Here is a 20247-nt window from a genome sequence, read left to right on the forward strand (position 1 = left end):
GAGAGTGCAACTCGTGTCTGTACTTTACCTGTTATCTCATTATGACAAGATATGAGTTGATTTCATATGTTTTTGTGTTTGTTTTTTGAATGCGCAGATCTTTAACAAAGTGGAATTATCACTGGTCACTCGTTTCCGGTGGAGACTTCAAGAAGCTCACCAGCGGTGAAGATGAAGCAGAAAACAAGCCCAAAATCAAATTCAAAGTCGTCCCCCCTCCTCCCAAACCTAAACATGTGCCCGCTCCTCCTGCGCCTCCTCCCAAGAAAGCAGCTTCGCCCAAACTTCGCCTGCCGAAACGTAAAGTTGAAGTGGATGTGTTTGGGCTGTGCTGGAAAGACTCCTGGATGAGCCTGAAGCCTCCAAAGTATCTTTACCTGAAGGCCAAAGAGACAAAAACCAAAATCCCGGGGTTCACAACCATAGAGCTGACTATCAACTGGGAGTACAAGCCAAAGGAGAACGGATTAGAGGCCGGATGGGCGCCTCCTGCTGATGAATGGAGTGCCTCCTGGAAACAGGTACCAGGGCTGACCCAAATGAATTACTTCCTATTTACAGATACTAAAATCCAGACCATCATATTATGGGCAAAGTCATGGCTCGTGCTGCGAAGTTTGAGTGTTATTTTTCTAGGTATTGACTACGTTTTGATTATCCTGCACAAACCCAATATTTTACACTACCGTTCAAAAGTTTGGGGTCACCCAGATACATTTTCAGTTTCTTCTTAATTTCCTGCATGGAATAGCCTTCATTTCTAAAAACAAGAACAGACTGGCGAGTTTCACATGAATGTTCTCTTTTTCTGGCCATTCTGAGAGTATAATGAACCCACAATGTGATGCTCCAGATACTCAACTAGCTCATAGGAAGGCCAGTTGTATAGCTTCTCTCACCAGCATAACTGTTTTAAGCTGTGCTAACATAATTGCACAAGGGTTTTCTAAACATCCATTAGTCTTCTATGCGATGACAAACACAATGTACCATTAGAACACTGAGTGATAGCTGCTGGAAATGGGCCTCTATACACCTATGTAGATATTTCATTAAAAACCAGACGTTTCCACCTAGAATAGTCATTTACCACATTAACAATGTATAGTGTGTTTCTGATTCATTTAATGTTATCTTCATTGAAAAAAACTGTGCTTTTCTTGTAAAAAATAAATAGCGGCCCCAATTTATTTTTCACTTGACCCAGATTTTTTTAAATGTCCAAGCCATGGTCAGACGTTCCTCTGTTTGGTCGCTGCCCCGTTTGAGTCACAATATAGATTATGTCACAGCAGTTTCATGTGACGTCTCTATGACAATTAGCTAAGAATCCGCCTACATTGGTGGTTATTCTGCAGAGGAAACGGGACCTGAACAAGGAGTCGAGGTGAGCCAAGCTGACCAGATGGGCGGGTAAGGAGTCACCAGGTTGGAGCAACTAGTGCGTGGTTCCGTCAGACGTTGGCTGTTCTTCATGTATCGCTGTCATCCGCCAGTAAACAAAGAAGAAGAAAAAGTAGAGGTTGCAATCAGAAACAAAACGAGTGGCCTCGGCCGATCAACGAGAGAAAAAGGGAGAGAGGAATTTGTTTTAATTGGGCAAGGTGTGTTTGTTCTTTCACGTCAGCTAATATTGGCCATTGTTCCATGCTGTCCGCGACTGAGGCGAATTCTTCGCACCGCCCGGCGGAAATTCGCGTCATTCGCGTCTGTGCATTGACTTTGCATGTATGAACGATACATGACAATGCATTCAACGCATTTTTCCAGGTTAGAATCGTGAAACAAAAACCTGTGGCAGCTGAGCAGGTGATTCATTTGTCCCGCCCAGCTGTCAATCAAGCATTCCACATCTGTCCCGCTGATTCGTCCATGACCTTTCCTCATAAGAATAGAGACAACTGTTGAATAGGTGCAGCATGACCAATGAACACCTTGTCAACCATCTTGTGTCTTCTTGTTCCATCGTCTAGGTGAAGAGTCCTGCACAGCTGGAGCGCTCTGAGGAGAAACTATTCCAGCGGGAGATTTTGTTTGAAAGACAACTGCTTTGCAAAGCTTGTATAGACGTGTTTACTCTTCCCGTGTGGGCCGGGACTTGGAAGTTCATGAACTTTGCCTACAGACAGGTGAAGAAGGACTGGGATCACATCTGGCCTGAATACCAACCAAACCTCAGCAACAAGTCTGACAAAGTAGAACAACTAGAGGAGCAGGTGGGGCTCAAAATCATTGTTATCTTATCTTTTGCTCGTTTCACTGTGTTGGCCATATTGAGACATGAACACTGATATACATGTCAGGTGATATGCTACATGGTCACTGAGCAACCACATATTACATATGTGTGCTGTGATCGTCCAATAGGAGGAGCTCTCAGACTGGGAGGATTCATGGAAAATGTCCGCCGCTGAACCAGAAGACGCCACAGAGGACGAAACAGCAACCAGCTGTGAAGCCACAGCGATGACGATGACGAGGATGAACGGCGTATTCGTTCCCGGGTGGAGCGACGCCTGGCTGCTCTGCGCTGCTCCTCTGGAGGAAGAAGAAGAACGTCACAAGAGCTGGAGCTCCTGCTGGGGATTCAGGCAGCAGACCAGGTGAATGTCCAGATGTACCTAAAGATAATCCTTCACTTTCTCTGATGAAGCCTGTTGCTCGAGTGAATTCCAGAAATGCACCGTGGAGCGTTACGTGTTCTTTACTCCCACTGACTCAAACTAGCAGGCCACTAAATCAAAGTTGGTCATTTCCACACATTGTAGCTCGTTGAAGTTAAATCATATTGAATAGGGAAGCCGTTAACTGGAACCATAGACCGTTCCGACATTTATTTGAAGTGCTTTTATATTTTTAGTTGGCAGTAATGGCTCAGCTTTGCCTCTATGTCACAAGAGAATCTAAACAAGAGAGTTTGGTTGTCTGCAGGTTGTCACAGTGGAACTTTTCTCAACCTGAGACGATAAACACTATTGGTGTCCTGTGTGAAACCAAGACGACGTTTAGTTGTTTTACTGGAGTTGTGCTACATAACTTCCCTTTACTAAAGCCAGTTACATAACAAGGGTAGTTATACAAACTTATTTGAACCCAAACCACAATATTTTCCTAAACTTAACTAAGTAGTTTTGTAGGGAAAGTAAACCTAAAAATGAAGTAAACCATCTTTGATGTTTTCCAGAAAAGAGACTGTAGTATGTATGTACCTGTGTGCACAGACTTTTATTTTGAAAAGACACTGACACCTATTTTGAAAAGACACTGACACACATTCCCTGAGTCTAAACTGACGCCAGAGGGGTTATTGGAGCTTATTAGTTTACTTAAGTAAAAAGAATACAAGTATAAGTCCTGCATTCCTAATATTACTTTAGTCCAGGTGCATTGTGTTACTGCCCGTTGGTTAAAGGGAAGTATGTCACTTATATTATTATGTTGTTGATTTCTGCATTGGGTTTTGTGAAATCACATAATTCAGAGCGTAGATCCAGCCAACCAAGAAAGAGTGCATTGCAGTAAAATAACAAATTAGCATGAAATGGAAATCCTCAAATATAGTCCAAGATTGTACTAAAACGCACCTGTGTATATATAAGACTATATATAAAGAACCCAAAAGCTCCTTCTCGCTCCTGCAGTTCTTATAGCACACATTTTGATTTGCTCAGATTAAAACCCAAACTCTGTGTCCACAGGTGGTGCCACGCTTCGCTGCAGGCTCATCATCGGCACAGCGCCATGCTGACGAAGAGACGCAACGACACAAACCTCCTGCTCACCTCACAGCTGGACCATGACATCACCGATCGCACCGAGTGGACGGAGGCCTGGAGGACTCCTAGAGGATGGGTCCAACCAGAGGAGGACCCACTGGACCAGAGGAGGGACACGGAGGAGGAGGAAGGAGTGGACAATGAGGAGGAGGAGGAAGTAGATGAGGAGGAGGAGGACAAGGAAGGAGTAGAGGAGGAGGAGGAGGAAGATGTTAGCAAAAATGAGGAGGAGGAGGAAGTAGATGAGGAGGAGGAGGACAAGGAAGAAGGAGTGGAGGAGGAGGAGGAGGAGGAGGAGGAGGAGGAGGAGGAGGAAGAAGATGTTAGCAAAAATGAGGAGGGCGAAGAAGAAGACAAGGAAGAGAGGGATGTAGAAGTACAGGTGAAGGAGGATAAAGAAATCAACAAGAGGGAGGATGAAGAAGATAAAGAGGAGGAGGAAGAGGAGGAGGAGGAAGAGGATGATGAAGTCAACAACCAGGAGAACGAAGCAGTAAACAAGAAGAACAAAGAGGATAAAGTACGTAAGAAGGAGGAGGACAAAGATGCGGACGAGGACAGTGAGGAGGAAGACGAAGAGGAGGAGGACAAAGAAGAAGACAATCATATGAAGGAGGAGGAGGAGGATGAGGAGGATGAGAAAGAAGTAAAGGAGAGGAATAACAACAATGAAATGCTTAAGAAGGAAGCAGACCACGATGAGGAGGGAGAATATAAGGAGGCAAGGGACAGACCAGCACACAAGGAGGACAAACACATAAACCAAAATGATGGGGAGGATGAAGAGGAGGAGGACGAAAAATCAAATGAGGACAAAGACGAGGAGGACGAGGAAGAAGAAGAAGAGGAGGAGTACACAGACGCAATAGAAAACGACAAAATGGACGAAGTAGATGAGGAGGGGGAGGAAAAAGATGAAGACAAGGGTGGCAAGGTCAAAGAAATAGAGAAGGACGAGGACAAAGAAGACAAGATGAATGAAGAGGAAGAGTTAGACCAAGTTGAAGTGAAAGAGGGAGACAAAAAGGAGGAAGTAGAGGTTGACGAGAAGGAGGACAAAGTTGTCAGGGCGGTGAAAGATGAAGAGGATGAAGAGGAGAATAGTGTAGATACAGAGGAGGAGGAGGAGGAAGATGAGGACGACAAGGAGGAAGAAGCAGACAAAAAACAGGAGAAAGACTTGGACAATAAAGAAGTGGATGAGGAGGACGAAGAACTAGACAATAAGGAGGAAAAAATATCCATGGAGGTGAACATTTCAGGAGAGAAAGAGGATAGTAAAGATACGGAGGAGGAGGAGGAGGAGGATGAGGAGGATGAGGATAAAGAGGATAGTGTAGATACAGAGGAGAAGGAAGAGGAAGAAGAGAAAAAGGATGATGCAGACAAAGACCAGGAGAAAGAAGTACACATTAAAGAAGTGGATGAGGATGAAGAAGAAGACGACGATGAGGAGGATGAAGAAGTAGACGATGAGGAGGATGAAGAAGTAGACGATGAGGAGGATGAAGAAGTAGACAAGGAGGAAGATGATGAAGAAGTAGACAAGGAGGAAGATGATGATGAAGAAGAAGTAGACGAGGAGCATGTGACGGACAAAGAGGACACTGAAGCAGAGGACATGTCGTTGAAACAAGAGGAAGACGTCCGCGAGGACAAACAAGGGGAGGAAGACCACAAGCAAGGGGAGGAAGACCACAAGCAAGGGGAGGAAGACCACAAGCAAGGGGAGGAAGACCACAAGCAAGGGGAGGAAGACCACAAGCAAGGGGAGGAAGACCTCAGAGACAAAGTGAAGACACCAGGGGTCCCACTCCATCTGCAGTTCCATCACCTGAACGCCTCCTTCTCCTCCTGGAAGCAGTCGTGGATGGTGGCGGTCGCCCACAAAGGAGGAGAAGAGTATGACGAGGAAGAGGAGCAGGAGGAGGAGGAGGAGGAGGAAGAGTGGAAGGCTTGGAGAGAGTCCTGGAGGATTTGTCGCTGGAAGAAGCCGGACGAGGACGAGGTGGTGTGTTTCTCCACCGAGCACCGGACTCAGAGACGCATGGGACTCACCCACCAGGAAGACGGCATGCCGGAGAGGGAATGGACTCTCAGCTGGAAGATGAACCAGGAAGCAGCAAAGAAGGAAGAAGAGGAAGAAGGAGAGGAAGAAGAAGAGGAAGAGGAAGAGGAGGAGGAGGAGGAGGAGGAGGAGGAGGAAGAAGAAGAAGAAAGCTGACATTTCTGATAGCTCTAAATGAGAAGTACATTGAGATTTTTCTAAAAGGTTGGAGCCCATGGAAGTTGGAGTTATGGGTACACAACTTTAATATTTTGGGGTATGAATGTGTTGGATTGTGTCCGTAGAATGGTACACTGACATTGATGCAGTCTCGTGATACCAGACAGAGACCTCCGTCTACCAAATGGGGGGCGCAACTCCTCCAGTTGCAAAGAGAAGTCTGGTTGTATAGAAGTCTATATAAATGACTCTACTTCTCTTGATGTATTCCCTCAGTAAACATTGTAAACATGAGTTTATGTCTCAATCTCTAGTTTCAAGTCTTCTTCAATACAGCATGATGTTCATTTAGTAAATTATGGTCATTTAGAGTCAAACAGACCATAAAGCAGGGTTTCTTCTGATGGACATGTCGGTACTACATCACTCTTCCTCAGTCCAAATATGGTCACTTCAGTGCACTCAAGGCTTAAAAGCGTAGTCCACCAACTAATGGGCGACATCACAGCACTTCTCATTTTCAGCCTATGCTGACAAGTCTACATGTCCGTAGGACGGGCCAATCACAGCGGGCTATCTACGTGTCCGAGGCGTACGTGTGGCCGTGAATATGGACAGTTTAAGTAAGGTTACACTGGGGCTTGTGGGGATTTTTTTTTTTCAAATGTACTAGTGTTTTTGTCATATACGGATATGCAATGATGATTGCTGGATGCTATGTTAGTTGATGCCGTTCAATCCTGAAAGAGGCCGTTAGAAAAGACGAGAGAGAGCAGAACAAAACTTCCTATATCAGAGTCCTCACTCCGGGTGTTCCACGTGAGGATAATGTGCCGTTATTGATCAGCGTCATGGAGGACGCGGCTCTGACTGAGTCTTGACGAATGTGTTTTCTACTTCAATAGTGTTACAAACTTCTGCATGTCACCGCCTCAATATGAAGGGCAGCGCCAATGTTGTCTGCTATGTTTTAGCAACAAAACCAGGGAGATTGTCTTCAGTTTTATTGTTGGGCAAAGAGTTCAGAGACTGACTTGTGGGTCTAGCATTGATGAGTCTTGTTGTCTCGCACTTTTGGAATTTTCCTCCATTGTTAGAAAGCTGAATGTTTGCACCAAAGTTCAGCTTGAATGAAGATATTCACAGGGTCAATCCACACGATCAAAGGTGGGGAATGACCAAGCGGCCAGCCATCGGTGCTGAGAAACGAAGCCAGCGTACTAGGGCAATAACTGCAGTTCTTCGAATGGCCACTTGAGGTTGGCTCTGTGTGAGGCATCCCCATAGACCTCCATGTTGAAACGCCAGACTTTCCCATAGAATTACACAACGTTGCATCATAAATACAGCAAACGCAAACATGAAGTTGTGAATATAAAGCACTTTAAGGGAGAAGACGGGCGTTAAAGAACAATGTGAGATCAGAGTTACCGGTGTGTAAAACGCTGTGTATCTTTACCGCTTTAAGAAGATAATGTGTAAATATGTCATTGCATTTAATAAAGTTACGAATCGTATATTAAAGTCTAGGTAGATAAATGTTTAACGATTAATTAAATGGGTTTAAAGAACCAGCACACATTTTGCATGATGCACTTTTTCACTTTCTTTCTGACAGTGATATGACTAGATGGACATCAACGTCATATCTGTGAGCTAGAGTCAGGCTGCAGTTAGCCTAGCTTAGCATAAAGACCGTAAGCAGGGGGAAACAACAACAATGAGTGCAGAGGGAGGATGGATACACCATTGTTCATCGAGAGCTAAGCTCCCCTTAACACTGTTGTTCCTGTCTGTCTGTGGAGTAAACCATCAAGATGCAGCATGTTGTCAGACATGTCAGGGTGAGGTAGCTGTGGCTCAGGGGGGAGAGCGGGTCGTCCTCTAATCCACAGCCCACTGCTGCTAAATGCTGAGAATGAGTTAAATGCAGAAGTCAAACTGCATGAATGTACCTGTATGTGACTGTAAACTATTATATTGAGTACTTAAACAGCTCTCTTATTGTGAAGGGAGAAACGGAGGGAGATAGAGGAGAGGACATGTTCTAGTGAAGGATGTGACAAGAATTAAAGTGGTAGCCGTCTTGTGTAAACTACTGAGCATTGTGTTGTTGTTTTATTATTATTGTACAATGAAGGCGCAAGTAAACCCTCGGCTGCACTGGTGTTAGCGGTGGGATTATCTTGCACCTAAAAAATCTAGATAAGTGTAGAAGGCAGTTCGCCGAAGGAGGAAGAACCAAGCTTCCCTGCTGCCAGGCGGGCTGGGAGGTGACCATGATAATGAACTGACCAAGATGCTTTTCTCCTGTGGGACCGCCTGCCGAGGCTGTGCCGACCGACTGTAAAGGAGAAAGAGACGGGCAAGAGGCGGCCCGGTTGGCTGAAGAGAGCTGCAGCCCCTCGGCCTCACCTGTCGTCCTAGGAACAACAAAAAAGAAGAATAGTGAATGATAATCTGAAACAGGTGTTTTTGCCTATGACACACCTGTTCATGCCTCCATGAACAACACTCCTTACTTCTTAACGGGAGGCTCGTGTTCCCGTGGACGTGTTGCTGCCGTCGCAGACGGTGCACTCGGACTTCTCTTTCTCCTGCTGACCTTGTGACCTCTCTGGCTGAACGGCTGTTGCCAGAGAGGTGGTGCTGACGCCCATGAGGAACAAACCGCACTATGATGGAACGGGACGTCATCGAGAAGGGGGTCTCGTCTGCATAACCCAACAGAGGACGATGAAACGGGCTCCCCACTGGAAGGGACCCTGCAGGGTCCTGGCTGTGTTAGACTCGAGTGTAATAGTTTGTTATGACCGTTGGCGATTGGAATAATGCGACTGAGATTACTTCCAGTAGTCCATGTTTATTACGTGCTCGAGTTGAACATGCAAGCCGCTAACGTACGTTCCCTGGCTCATCACACACTGCACCGTGTAACACCGCGCCTCTGTTATGAACCTAAACAGTATTAGTGCGCGGCCCTATATCCTACAGCGAGGACTCGTCTATCGTAACTTAAACCTTTATGTTATCTACTGCGTAACGTAAACCCGCTTCACAAGATAGGATGTTGAAGATGGAGGCAGGTTTTCAATGTTTTTTGGCGATCTCAGGATGCTCTGCCTTGATTTTAATCCAGAACACCGGCATAGTTGAAACGGACTTTTGAGTTTCATTTTTGGGGTAACGTGCCCTCCGACAGAAGCTCTTGATATGTGTCAAGAGCTTCTGTCGGAGGGCACGCACAGACGGATGTATCTGGTCATTTTCCAGCCTTGATGATTTTTTAATTGTTCATTCATTCTTTCTGTGCGGCTTGGTACCAAGGGACCCACGGACCGGTACCGGGCCGCTGCCCGGTGGTTAGAGACCGCACAGCACAGTTGTGTGTGGAATGTGTTTCATAAACCAGCCACCAGAGGGAGACACAGAGGAATGTGTTTCATAAACCAGCCACCAGAGGGAGACACAGAGGAATGTGTTTCATAAACCAGCCACCAGAGGGAGACACAGAGGAATGTGTTTCATAAAACAGCCACCAGAGGGAGACACAGAGGAATGTGTTTCATAAACCAGCCACCAGAGGGAGACACAGAGGAATGTGTTTCATAAACCAGCCACCAGAGGGAGACACAGAGGAATGTGTTTCATAAAACAGCCACCAGAGGGAGACACAGAGGAATGTGTTTCATAAAACAGCCACCAGAGGGAGACACAGAGCTCTGCCTGTGTCTCCCTCTGGTTTGTTGACTGGTCTGACTACAGAAACAGAAGCTCCACCAGGCTTTGGCTAACAGCTGAGGAAGTCTTGGTGGGTTTTAGCCCTTTGGGGGCGGGGCCCGCGTCGACGCGGCCGGGCAGGTGTTTAAGTTTTTAATACAACTTCTATCATCACAATAATACGTCACAGAGATATGGTTTAAAATCTGGCGGATATGGTTTCCACTTCCGCGTCTGAGCATCTGTACATGGACGTGTCTTACGACGTGTGCAAAGCTTCAGTGTGAGTCAGAAGATGCCAAGCAAAGAGTCCTGAGCAAAGTTATATTGGAGGGGACAGACGGCGCAGCTCCAGTGCCTGAAGGATTCGCTAACAAGGAGCTAGCCGGAGCTAACGGGCCAGATAGCTGGCTACAGCGTTTCTGTGAGACTGAACGGTGAGTAATCAACTGTTGCCCCTGTCACCGTCAACTCTCTTACAGTGAACTTAGTACGACCAGTAGTGTTGGACCTCCATTATGTGTTTGTAAGACCGTAACTAACGTGTGTTTGTTGACGATAGCTTAGCGCGTCACTAGATTTTGTTTCCGTTTGGATGTCTCTTCCGTGTCTACGACTGAACGGTGCATACTCAACTATTGTCTCTTCCACCGTTAGCTTTCCTACAGTGAACTTAGTACGCCTAGTCTCATTGGATCTCTGTTAATCGTTACTACAGTAGTGTTTATGTCACGTTAGGTGCTGCTAACACGGCGCGAGCTAACGAGAGCTAACGGAGATAGTTGACTACAGCTATGAACGGTGGGTAATCAACTGTTGTCTCTATCACTTAACTTTAACTTTATTTCAGTGAACTCATACTGACTTGTATTAATGTATTTTACAGAGTGGATTCAGAGCTGTGAGGGTCCAGAGGACAACATGCAGCTGCAGCAGCCTCCAGTCCGTCTGCCTGCCAACACATCACCATAGCAGGCCTCAAAGCCAGCCACAGCTCATCATCCCCACCATGTAATAATACATTTGGTTTTTTAAAATTTATCTACATGTGTCTACCATTTTATTCATATATTCCACTGCTTTTGTGAACCTAAGACCTTTGGTAAACCAATTTCCATCACCAAAACCGATATACCACATGAGTAAAGTTATGTTTTCACAACAAATATGAACAATTTCCAAAATCAAGATTACATTTTTCAGCTTTAGTCATATTTTCTCTTTACACTTGTGCCTTGGGACAATGGTGCCTCATTATATAGATAGTAGATAGCTGAGATTCTTCTGTAATTTTTGTATGTATGTATCATATGCAAGTGACTTTAAAAAGAGAAATTTAAAAATGATGTAAAATCAAGAAAATGAACCCAGACCCCAGAGTGTTGAAGTGGAGCTGCAGTCACTCACTGATTCATCTGTTTTATTCAGTACATCCGATCCAATAAGAACAAGTTTGATTTAAAACTTTCACATTAACAAAAACTAAAAAAGTCTAAATGAATGTAATAAATAAATGAAAGTAAAGTCACTTTATTGCAAAGTCTCATTCATTCATTGTTGTCCACAAATAAAGTGTTTGTGTTGTTTAGCTTGTTAGCAAGAGAATAGCATTCTATACGCGTCTACCTGACTGACAGGCAAAGCATTCTGGGACAATCGACCAGCGACGGGTTCGACTCAAAGAGTAGTTCCAAAAAAGGTGTGATTTCTGAATAGTACAATTATTATTGATATAGGCAGTTTGAATATAATAACAGGATTGGTGATCATAACATTTTTTAAAGAGCATAACTTTTCCCTTTAGCATACAATAAATCTTGTTTACATTGTCAGTAAACAAGATTCATTTCATTCAGACATGTTGCCTCCATGGTGTTTTATACGCATTATGTTAAATTAATTTCATTTTAACTGCAAGTTTTGCTCAACTTGATAAGTTCAGCTGAGTTTCCATTGTTGATTCCAGCTGTTAGACGTGACCAACTGCATCTTCTTCTCAGATATCCTCCTCTTCCTCTCACATATCCTCCTCTTCCTCTCAGATACCTTCCTCTCAGATTTCCTCCTCTTCCTCTCCTATATCCTCCTCTTCCTCTCAGATATCCTCCTCTTCCTCTCCTATATCCTCCTCTTCCTCTCCTATATCCTCCTCTTCCTCTCCTACATCCTCCTCTTCCTCTCCTATATCCTCCTCTTCCTCTCAGATATCCTCCTCTTCCTCTCCTATATCCTCCTCTTCCTCTCAGATATCCTCCTCTTCCTCTCCTATATCCTCCTCTTCCTCTCCTATATCCTCCTCTTCCTCTCAGATATCCTCCTCTTCCTCTCCTACATCCTCCTCTTCCTCTCCTATATCCTCCTCTTCCTCTCCTACATCCTCCTCTTCCTCTCAGATATCCTCCTCTTCCTCTCCTATATCCTCCTCTTCCTCTCCTACATCCTCCTCTTTCTCTCAGATATCCTCCTCTTTCTCTCCTACATCCTCCTCTTCCTCTCCTACATCCTCCTCTTCCTCTCAGATATCCTCCTCTTCCTCTCCTACATCCTCCTCTTCCTGAGCTTTCTCATGCAGATGTCTTCCCCCCTGCTGCATTAGCATGAGCTCAGACTGCATTGTGATGCTGCACTCTACAGAACACCCATTTCCACCTCTGATTGAGCCTCTGTGGTGAAAGCAGGGACAGATTAGCCGACTGAGAGGAGGGGGAGGGGCTTCTTGTGGTTTTACTTGAAGAAAAAACACCCCCCAAAATCAAGAAACTCTACAATTCAACAACTATCTGAGACATGTGTGTGTGGACTCACGTCATGACTCCTTCTGTGACTAAGAAGAGAATGACTTCATTTCTAATAAAAGGGAAAATACACTGAAGAAAGGAGATACATTGATCCTTCAATGAATGAAGCAAAGACAGAGTATTGGTTCAATATGATTTATTGAAATTCCTCTCATGGTGTTTTCATGTTGAGAGACGTGTTGACACTACAGTTGAGTTTTCCAGCGTTAAACGAAGCTGCCGCTCTCGTTCTGGGTCAGAGGTCATGAGGGTCAGAACACAAGGAGACCTTCACATGAGGACAACATGTTTAACTAAACCTCCAGGAGCTGCTTATAGAACATACGTTGTGTTTGAATAGTTAGACGTTATAGAGTAATATTTGATATATATATATATAATAATATAAGAGTAATATTTGATATATATATATATATAATAATATAAGAGTAATATTTGATATATATGTATATATATATATATATATATATATATATATATATATATATATATATATATATAATAATATAAGAGTAATATTTGATATATATATATATAATAATATAAGAGTAATATTTGATTGGAGCCGTTCTGTCATGGAATAAGAAAACCAGTCTCTTATGAAGCTGCTCTCTGTTTCCTTTAGAATGAGGGTTCATCCAGGGAAACCTTCTTCTTCAGGAAATATCAATAAGATACAACATTACTAGTTTGTTTTATTCCCTTTTCATGCTCCAAAGAAGTACTGATCCTTTATTGATTTATTGAAGTATTTATTCTGTTAAATTCAATTTCAATGAAACTAAAATGCAGAAATGAGTGAAACCTTTTGATCAGCTGTTAGTAATGAGAGATGTGTACGTTTCATAACTCTGAATATTAAACTGCCATGTTCACATGTTTAATATGTGCAATACAACACATGTTCACATGTTCACATGTTTAATATGTTTAATATGTATAACATGTATCATACAACACATGAAGGATGACGGTGTTGTATGATACATGTTATACATATTAAACTGCCATGTTCACATGTTTAAGATGTACAATACAACATATGTTAACATGTATCATGCAACACATGTTCACATGTTTAACATGTTTAACATGTATCATACAACACATGACGGTGTTGTCGTCTGCAGTAGGAGAAGGGACTCGCTGGAGGACCGGGTCATTTACATGTGAAGGCCGGACGGGATGGGCGAGGGAGGCTACTATACATGTGTATGAAGAGAGAGAGGGGTGAGAGACTGAGAGAGAGAGAGAGAGAGAGAGAGAGAGGGGTGAGAGACTGAGGGCAGAGGGAGAGGGAGGAGGGATGGGGGAGGGAGTGTGTGAGAGAGAGAGAAAGTACAACATGTAAAGCATAAGCTCAGATAATAAATGTCATTCTGATGTCTGAACATGAAGCGTGACGTCTCTCCTCTGAGGAAAAGAACTCAGACCTTCAGGCGACACGTTGACGTCTCGTCCTGAGTCTAGAACCAAAACCCTCTGTTGATACGGGCTGAATAAAACATCTTATTTCTTAATAAAATAAAACATGATCAGGAAACAAATGCATTGTTTCTGTTTGTCTTGGCGTGGCCATGTGGTTTATGGGATGGTGCCATTATATTTGTTATGATTTTAGGTTGTGTCATTGCATGACACAACCAGGGGTTTCTTTTTGTGTCAGTTATTTAAACATGTTGTTCAAACAGGCATTATTACACAATAGAGGTGGAAAATAGATCACAATCCAATAAAATATGAAAAGTAAATCAATTTAATTAAATGTCAAAGAAGAAGATATAACCGCAAAAACAAACAAATAATAAGATCAATAAAGTCAACGTAGCTTTTTTAGTGACAACAGAAAATGATTCAAAGATTAATCTTTTTAGTTTGGCATAAGAGCTCAAATATGAACACGCCAGCAGCTTTTATATCATCATTAATATGACCACATATGTTTAGTAGAGTTTCCCTTCCTGTTGATTCCAGCTGCACACGTGACCACAGAGGGCGGGGCCTCGGAGCCCCTCCCCCTCATGAGAGTCACCTGGAGGGTCGCGAGGCTGCAGAGACTCACAGCGCGACAGAAGCGGACCTGAGACCGGAGACTTCAGACCCGAGACCTGAGACCCGAGACCGGAGACTTCAGACCCGAGACCCGAGACCGGAGACTTCAGACCGGAGACCCGAGACCGGAGACCCGAGACCCGAGACCGGAGACCCGAGACCCGAGACCCGAGACTTCAGACCCGAGACCCGAGACCTGATACCGGTCCACCAGAGTCCCGTCAGTCTGTAGCGGAGCAGTGACGTCACCGGGACCGGGTCTTCATCTGCGCACCAGAACCTGGTCTGGATCTAGTTCTTGATTCCAGTGTTTCAGGAGGAACCTCACGATGAGGACGCAGCTGATCCGGTGAGTCACGTGACCTCAGAGTCCAGGACCGGTTAGTTTTCTGAATTTTAGTTTTTTATTTATTTATTCATTAATTAATTTTAATTGTTTTCAGGATGTTTCTCTGTGCGGCGACCTGTCTCCAGTCTGCTGCTCTGCCCGCTGCAGGTCTGTGAACACACACACACACACACACACACACACACACACACACACACACACACACACACGCACACTCTCACTCACACACACACACTGCTTTATTTCTTCTGTGGGAGAAACTATTTTGAGTTTTTTCATGTATTTGCTACACAAAAAACAATATAATAATAATAATAATAATAATAATAATAATAACACTAATGTGACAAATACATAAACAGTCTCTAGCAGAGCTGAATGAAATGAGTCAACCAATAATGAATAAAAGGTGAAAACATGACGTCCTCCATCATTTGGGATGTGGGTCAAATGAAGTTGATTTAAACTCATAAACCTCACCATCAGCTGGGTTTATGCTTTATGCTTTATGTTTAGAGTTACACTGAGTTCAAAGACCAAACGCTTCCTCCAGATCATTACAGCGTTTACATGTTTTCTGCACTTTGAGGTTTTTTGGACACATTCTTCCTCTCATCCCAACTTAATCTTCTCTGGATTTCACATTCCTGCTCATCCATTGAGTCGCTGTGCAGGAATGTGGATGATCAGTAACGTTTTCTTCTGCTCTGACGGTCATGGGGTTTAAAATGTTATTTCCAGGTCTGGAAAAGTCATTGAAACAAATAAAATCCCCAAAGTTTAGTAAAAGTCATGTAAATGTGTTATATTCATGTGTTCATGTAAATGTGTTATATTCATGTGTTCATGTAAATGTGTTATATTCATGTGTTCATGACGTTCATTTACGCTGAGTTTGAAATAATTAATATGCTTTTAAAAGAAATACTCAAAATATAAGCAGGCATACATACAGGCATCTATATAAATGTTTATTCTTTTAATCAAACTATTGTCTCATTCATTTGAGTCATTTAAGGTTTACTGTATGCTTTGTGTTCTCATTGTTAGTTTAAATACTACATTTACTCACTTTCTACTGTTTACACCCAGACTTCACTAAATGCTCGTGATGACATTTGGTTAAAGTCATGGATCATTGGTCACAATGTGTCTTCAGTTGTCTGTGATTAGAGTCTGTGTGCTTTGTTACCTAGGAAACACTGAGCCGTTATAATAGGATGGCTCCGCCCCCTTTCTTCTTCACAGTGTGTCGTCACACGTTGAGGACTTTCTGCTCTGAAACTCAATTTGTTCCCGTTTTCTCTCTCAGGCTGTGAAGGAGACGCCTGCAGCCAGACCTCCTCTTCGTCCCCATCCTCCTCCTCCTCCCCCTCTCTCTCTTCTTCTGTGGTGGTGAAATCTCAGCCGCCCTCCCAGGACTTCCTGGGCCAGTTGACCCAGGTGAGCTCGCCAAACAGCGGGGACCGTAAACACCGCGACGCCAGCGCCGTCCTGCCCTTCATCGGCCTCACGGGCAGTAAGTCCACCCTCCTCCTCTCCGTGTGCACAGATGGCCCAAAACCAACGAAGAAGAGAGCCTCTTGACCCAAAGCAGACGCTAAGAGATTGTAATAGATAATATCTCCAAAAATAATCAGCTTCCCCTCTTCTACACCTTGTTTTGAGAAGAGAAGATGTAAGGGTCTATATCAAAGGCAGAATAAAACCTTTTTATTCTTTATTGCAAGAGCTCACAGGTTGAGTTTCTGATGGCTGATGTAACAATAACATTTATTATGTAACACATTAAATGCATTAAGTACCAAAGTATTAAAACAAGTTTAAACTTCTGCTATATTGGAAAACTGCAACAAGATTCAGATAAAACAATGAAAGTAATAGATATATACTTTATTAATCCCCATGGGGAGATTCGTTAATATCCTCACACAGGCGGCGGCTCGTTTTGACAAAAGTATAAACCGTCAGATTGATTTTCAAACGCACATTGAGAGGTCGTCTTTTAAAGCGTGAAGCTCAGACTTCCTGTCAGAGCTGAAGCCGTGAAGCGAGCCGTCGTGGCCGAGGAGCGTTTGGTGCTCCTGTTCCAGTGACACCTGGGTTCAGACTCTGGTGTGTGTCTGCTGACGGGAGCACAGCCAGGAATGCGCTGCCAGATGGAGCCTCTGGTTCCTCTCAAAGGCAGATACAGGAGGGGCTCAAGCTGAGGTCTGAGGGCCTCCAGCTGGTCGCACCGCTCTCTGGAGCGGACACACTGCAAACAGACATATATTTATTGTTAAATGCAAAAGTATTAATACAAAGTGGGAGAAGTTACTGTAAATGAGAGTTGAAAGCCAACAAAATACAAACCGGAACAATAGAAAACATTTTTATACGAACATATTGTTGAGTGTGACCTTTGACCTCGACACTATTGGTTGACTATTCTGCTCATTTAGAGTTCCTGTCTGACATGAGCAAGCTTCCATTAGAGTGTGGCTCTCTTGAAGGCAGCGGTCGTGTTGAGGGTCTGAGGGTTGAGCTCACGTCTTCTTTCCTTCCTGCAGGCGCTGAACAGAGTCGCAGCTGCTGCAAGAACGGAGGAACCTGCATCCTGGGCAGCTTCTGCGCCTGCCCTCCGTTCTTCACGGGCCGGAGCTGCGAGTACGACCAGCGCATCAGGTAACAAACCATAACCATAACCTCACCTCACGAGCATCAGGTAACAAACCATAACCATAACCTGACCTCACCTCACGAGCATCAGGTAACAAACCATAACCATAACCTGACCTCACCTCACGAGCATCAGGTAACAAACCATAACCATAACCTCACCTCACGAGCATCAGGTAACAAACCATAACCATAACCTCACCTCACGAGCATCAGGTAACTAACCATAACCATAACCTGACCTCACCTCACGAGCATCAGGTAACAAACCATAACCATAACCTCACCTCACGAGCATCAGGTAACTAACCATAACCATAACCATAACCTGACCTCACAAAAGCACCAGGCGCTACTGCCTCCTCAGCCAGGGTTGTTACGCTCATGGAGAACCTGGAAGAGTCATGGAGTTTAAAATGGTTATTTTTAGGCCTGGAAAAGTGCTTGAAATAAATATATATATATATATTTAAGGTTTACTGTATGCTTTGTGTTCTCATTGTTAGTTTAAATACTACATTTACTCACTTTTTACTGTTTACACCCAGACTTCACTAAATGCTCGTGATGACATTTGGTAAAGTCATGGATCCATGGTCCCCATTGGTCAGACTGGCCCTGCATGGTTAACGTGCTGCTTCTCCTGCAGGAGCTGTGGCGCCATTCCTCACGGTGAATGGGTTCAGAAAGGATGCTCCTACTGTCGCTGTGGTTACGGCGTTCTGCACTGCTTCCCCGACGTCTTCCATAAGGACTGTGGTAGGAATCACACACCGGGCGCTTCTACACGTTCAGCTGGTGCCTGCGTCACGTGATCAGTTTACAATTGGTCCATCTGTTATTTGGCTGTTTTTTGTTGTTGCTGTCAGCATTTGGTGCTGAAGGGCAGATTCTGCTTGACCAGAAAGGCATCACTGTGGTGTGTTCATGGAGAGACGCTCTCGTGGCGTTGGTAGTTTTCCGTGCGGTCCGTTCTGAGGCGGTGATGTTTCTGCAGACGACGCCCGGCGGCTCGTTCAGAAACCGCGACGTTCACACGTTTCACCCTAGACAAAAGAAAGCAACCCGGGTGTTCACGGTGAACTCCCACTGAGTGTGAACGCACCTCTGAAGGAGCTCGAGCCCCGCCCACTCGTCTGCAGCTTCAAGGCTGTTGTTCCAAAATGCAAAACGCCCTGACGGCCGCCGGCTCCCCCACAAACGCCCCATGAGGGTTTTCCTCTCCGGAGGTTCCAACAGGGATGGATGCAAACAGTATCTCCTCGCCATGTTTTTTAAATTATGATATTTATTATAGTTATATTTATTATAGTTATTTAAATGATGTTTAATTATATGAATTTCCTACGCTGGAACTTGATTTAATAAAACAGTGTTACAAAGTTCTTTACAGGCGAAAATACAAAAAATACAATATCATGTATCCGTAAAGATCAGGGTTCTGCTAATGAATGTGTTCATAAGAAGGATCAGTAATACACAGCAAATAACGCATTTTACCCTCTGAAGCTGCTCCACCATATCTATCAGAATGTTTTAGTTGCTATACTTGCTGACCTTGTGTTGGTGTTTGCCCATGCCTACACATTAAACAGTGTTTCCCATGGTGTGTATCACAGTCAATAGCCTTCTAACACATTGTGTGTCTACTATGTACAACATGTTATACAATAGCAGCCTGAATACTTTAATCGCCACACAATGCTAACCACACTGTACTGAATGACTATGTTACAATCATATTAAAGACTTTTCTGCCTCTCTCCTTCCCAGATGGTTCAGAGGAGGTACTTTGGTATCGCTCGTCCGCCGTCAGGACCGTTCTGCCCGGCTGCCTCCGGTTTCTGGCGCTGCTTCTTCCCCTCCTCCTCCTCTGATGCGTAGAAACTAAACATGATTCTGGAAACTCCACTAGGATTCACCTGAAACACTGAGAGCAGCATTTCTCAAGCTGTTTCTTGGATTTTAAACTCTGGAGTTCGACTGTTGTGGTTTATGGGGACCTTCTTAGTCGTGGTTTATGGGGACCTTCTTAGTCGTGGTTTATGGGGACCTTCTTAGTCGTGGTTTATGGGGACCTTCTTAGTCGTGGTTTATGGGGACGTACCTCAGGAGGCCTTGTGCGCTAAACTGAGCTCTTCATTGCTGCATCCTGTTCAGACTCTATGAACACATCTGAAAGATGAGCCCATGAAATGTTTTAGGATCTTTTTGAGGACTGAAGGTTGAATTGACTTGAACCAACTTTAACGTGTTTAAGAATCCAGTGACATGTTTATTTAATCAGGGAACGTTGCAGTTGAATCTGAACTAATTCCACTTTTCACATTGCAGGTCTTCTTGTTGTATGAGATGCTTTGCAATGTGTCTTTAAAGATTAGAAGACGTTAGGCTTCAGCTTCATAACTCGTCACATCACATAAAGTCATGACTGTCTCTGAACATTTACCAGTGCATAGAGCAGAGTCTTTAAACCTTTCTGTCCCATGAGGCCTCATGTGTGAGTCTTTAGTGTCTCGAAGAACAAAGTGTATATGAAGGAAGCTGTACATAAGATTTTTATAAAAGTACGTCTTTTTTGTAATTCCTGGCTCTTTAGCTAAAATGTGATTTTTCTATTTTTCTTTGAAAAAGAAGATATTTTCTTGTTTTTAACTTTTTTCT

At 43.9% G+C, this 20247-nt stretch overlaps 1 protein-coding gene across 1 annotated transcript in view; it reads left to right on the forward strand.

Annotated features, from left to right (window-relative positions):
• The window catches only part of tdgf1 (teratocarcinoma-derived growth factor 1), a gene marked incomplete at its 3' end in the record, with an annotated part of 26356 nt that extends 6896 nt beyond the window's left edge, over window positions 1-19460 (forward strand). Inside the window, exons 3-14 of the mRNA XM_079234863.1 lie at window positions 98-521; window positions 1974-2216; window positions 2368-2603; window positions 3699-4014; window positions 4462-5181; window positions 5416-5678; window positions 14496-14793; window positions 14890-14953; window positions 16235-16441; window positions 17475-17589; window positions 18233-18342; window positions 19357-19460. Of these exons, the coding sequence (XP_079090989.1) occupies window positions 98-521; window positions 1974-2216; window positions 2368-2603; window positions 3699-4014; window positions 4462-5181; window positions 5416-5678; window positions 14496-14793; window positions 14890-14953; window positions 16235-16441; window positions 17475-17589; window positions 18233-18342; window positions 19357-19460 (3100 nt within the window). The remainder of the gene's footprint in view (window positions 1-97; window positions 522-1973; window positions 2217-2367; window positions 2604-3698; window positions 4015-4461; window positions 5182-5415; window positions 5679-14495; window positions 14794-14889; window positions 14954-16234; window positions 16442-17474; window positions 17590-18232; window positions 18343-19356) is intronic.
• Window positions 19461-20247: the final 787 nt, after the last annotated feature.

The sequence above is a fragment of the Taurulus bubalis genome (assembly GCF_910589615.1).
Source record: "Taurulus bubalis genome assembly, chromosome: 19".
NCBI lineage: Eukaryota > Metazoa > Chordata > Actinopteri > Perciformes > Cottidae > Taurulus > Taurulus bubalis.